This window comes from Poecilia reticulata, linkage group LG15 (assembly GCF_000633615.1).
Source record: "Poecilia reticulata strain Guanapo linkage group LG15, Guppy_female_1.0+MT, whole genome shotgun sequence".
In the NCBI taxonomy this organism is placed as follows: domain Eukaryota; kingdom Metazoa; phylum Chordata; class Actinopteri; order Cyprinodontiformes; family Poeciliidae; genus Poecilia; species Poecilia reticulata.
Genome location: NC_024345.1, coordinates 30,312,209 through 30,314,526, shown reverse-complemented (window position 1 = coordinate 30,314,526; position 2,318 = coordinate 30,312,209). Strand labels below are relative to the sequence as shown.

The 2,318-nt window shown below is 46.6% G+C and overlaps 1 protein-coding gene across 2 annotated transcripts in view; it reads left to right on the top strand.

Annotated features, from left to right (window-relative positions):
* The window catches only part of tjap1 (tight junction associated protein 1 (peripheral)), a 19,382-nt gene that overhangs the window by 7,668 nt on the left and 9,396 nt on the right, over positions 1-2,318 (top strand). For both annotated transcript variants that reach the window (XM_008430504.2, XM_008430506.2), the window contains exons 3-4: positions 568-596; positions 679-840. In XM_008430504.2, the coding sequence (XP_008428726.1) occupies positions 568-596; positions 679-840 (191 nt within the window). The remainder of the gene's footprint in view (positions 1-567; positions 597-678; positions 841-2,318) is intronic.

The following is a 2,318-nucleotide window of genomic DNA, read 5'->3' as shown; positions in this document are numbered from 1 at the left end:
TTTCAGTCGCCTCCAGTCGATTTCAGTCGCCTCCAGTCGGTTTCAGTCGCCTCCAGTCGGTTTCAGTTGCCTCCAGTCGGTTTCAGTTGGTCCCAGTCGGTTTCAGTTGGTCCCAGTCGGTTTCAGTTGCCTCCAGTCGGTTTCAGTTGGTCCCAGTCGGTTTCAGTTGCCTCCAGTCGGTCCCAGTTGGTCCCAGTCGGTCTCAGTAGTCTCCGTCTCTTCTCCTCATGTTGACTCCAGTTGTCCCTGTCCCGGTTCTGTTCCAGTAGTCCAGAGGTGCCCAAAGTAGGTCCTGGAGGGCCGGCATCCTGCATGTTTTAGTTCTCTCTGGTTGAACCCACCTGGATCCAATGATGGGTTGTTAGAGGCCTACTGACCGGCTGAGGAGGTTGTTACTACCACCAGGGAAGGAACTAAAACATGCAGGATGCCGGGTCTCCTGGACCTACTTTGGGCCCCCCTGCAGTAGTCAGAGCGGACCAGCGCTCTTCCCATGGTTCAGAGAGCATGAGTCTGAGGATGGGTTGTTGGTTTGTTGAGTCTAATTCTGCCTCTGCTCTGTTCCAGGAGGCGCTGTCAGACTCCGACAGGATCAGGTGAGTTGGTCTGGTCCCTTCTCTCCAGGTGTCCAACGTCCTTATAAGGCTAAAGCACTTCCTGTCCCTCCTCCTTACCCAGAATCCTCCAGCAGCAGAACGAGGACCTGCGGCACCGCTTGTCACTCTCCACCCACAAGATGGAGGCCATGGAGGCGGAGTTTGAGGGCAGCCGTCACTACATGGAGGCAGAGCTCAGCCGGACCAGAGACGACCTGGACAAGATGAGGGACAAATTCCGCAGGTGAGGAAGCCGACGACGACGATGAGGTCAAAGTGTCTTCATCACCTGATCAGCTGCTGTTCACAGGAACATTTAAATGGTCTTTTATTATTATATTATCCATCCATCCATTTTCTTTCACCCTGGTCCCTCAGTGGGGTCAGGAGGTGCTGCTGCCTCTCCAGCTAACGTTTCGGGCGAGAGGCGGGGTCACCTGGACAGGTCGCCAGTCTGTCGCAGGGCAACACAGAGACACACAGGACAAACACACACTCACCCCTAGGGGCAATTTGGAGAGACCAATTAACCTGACAGTCATGTTTCTGGACTGTGGGAGGAAACCGGAGTACCTGGAGAAAACCCACCATGCACAGGGAGAACATGGAGACTCCATGCAGAAAGACCGGGAATCGAACCCAGAACCTTCTTGCTGCAAGGCAACAGCTCTACCAACTGCGCCACTGTGCAGCCCCGTTATTATATTATATTATATTATATTATATTATATTATATTATATATTATTATATTATATTAATATAACTCTGTGTGAATCAGCCACTGTAGTTCACTGAGGAATTCAGGACGGATCGTGTGATGCAGTGAAACACCAAACACTGTAATCCCCTGGCTAGCCCAACTTTAGCATTGTGCTAGCCTTTGTACACTGAACTAACTTTGACCTGCTGATGTTAGCTTCACATTGACCTCAGCATTTTGGAGTAAGTCTTTTGTTAGCTTAAGTACACAGATATTGGTGTTATTTTAGCATGACATATTAGTCTTAGCAGAGGGCATAACTTGTTGATGTTAGCATAAACAGACTGACATCAGCATTATATTATTACGGTTATAACATGAATGTGCTTGTATGTTATTGCATTAATATGATGAATAATCATTGATATTTTCATCTAAATTACGTTGTTAGCAGAACGTAGCTAGGTGATGTTAGCCTTCTGGTAATGTTAATAGTAATGTTTGAATTATATAAGTTTTATCTTATTGATGTTAGCTTTAGCCTGGTGATGTTAGCAGTATGTTAGTGTGAGATGGCGCCTCGCTGTTCCTTAGACTCTGCGTTGTGTTTTCTTTAATGGTTGTCGGAAGGAAACTTGAGGCAGGAATCGGAAACACACGGCGGTAGAGATCGTGGTTCAGACCGTTTATTCGGACCAACCGACTGCGTGTCAACATAAGTCTCATTAACGCAGTTATTACTTTTTTTTTGTTTGTTTGTTTACAGATACAACATAAACATACAACCTAAAAAAAGCAGAAAAAGACAAAATGATACAAAACTAACTACTTGGACATTAAAAGTAACATTTGGCTACAGTGAGGAGCTGGCGGTCAGCATTGCTTCAGCATTCACAGCAAATACTGACCGTTGTGCTGCCAGCGCACAGTAACAGACAACAAGTACGGCGTTCTTCAGCGGACAAACTTTACCAACTTCCACAACACAAAGAACAAATCTAACATTTTGGTGACATATTTA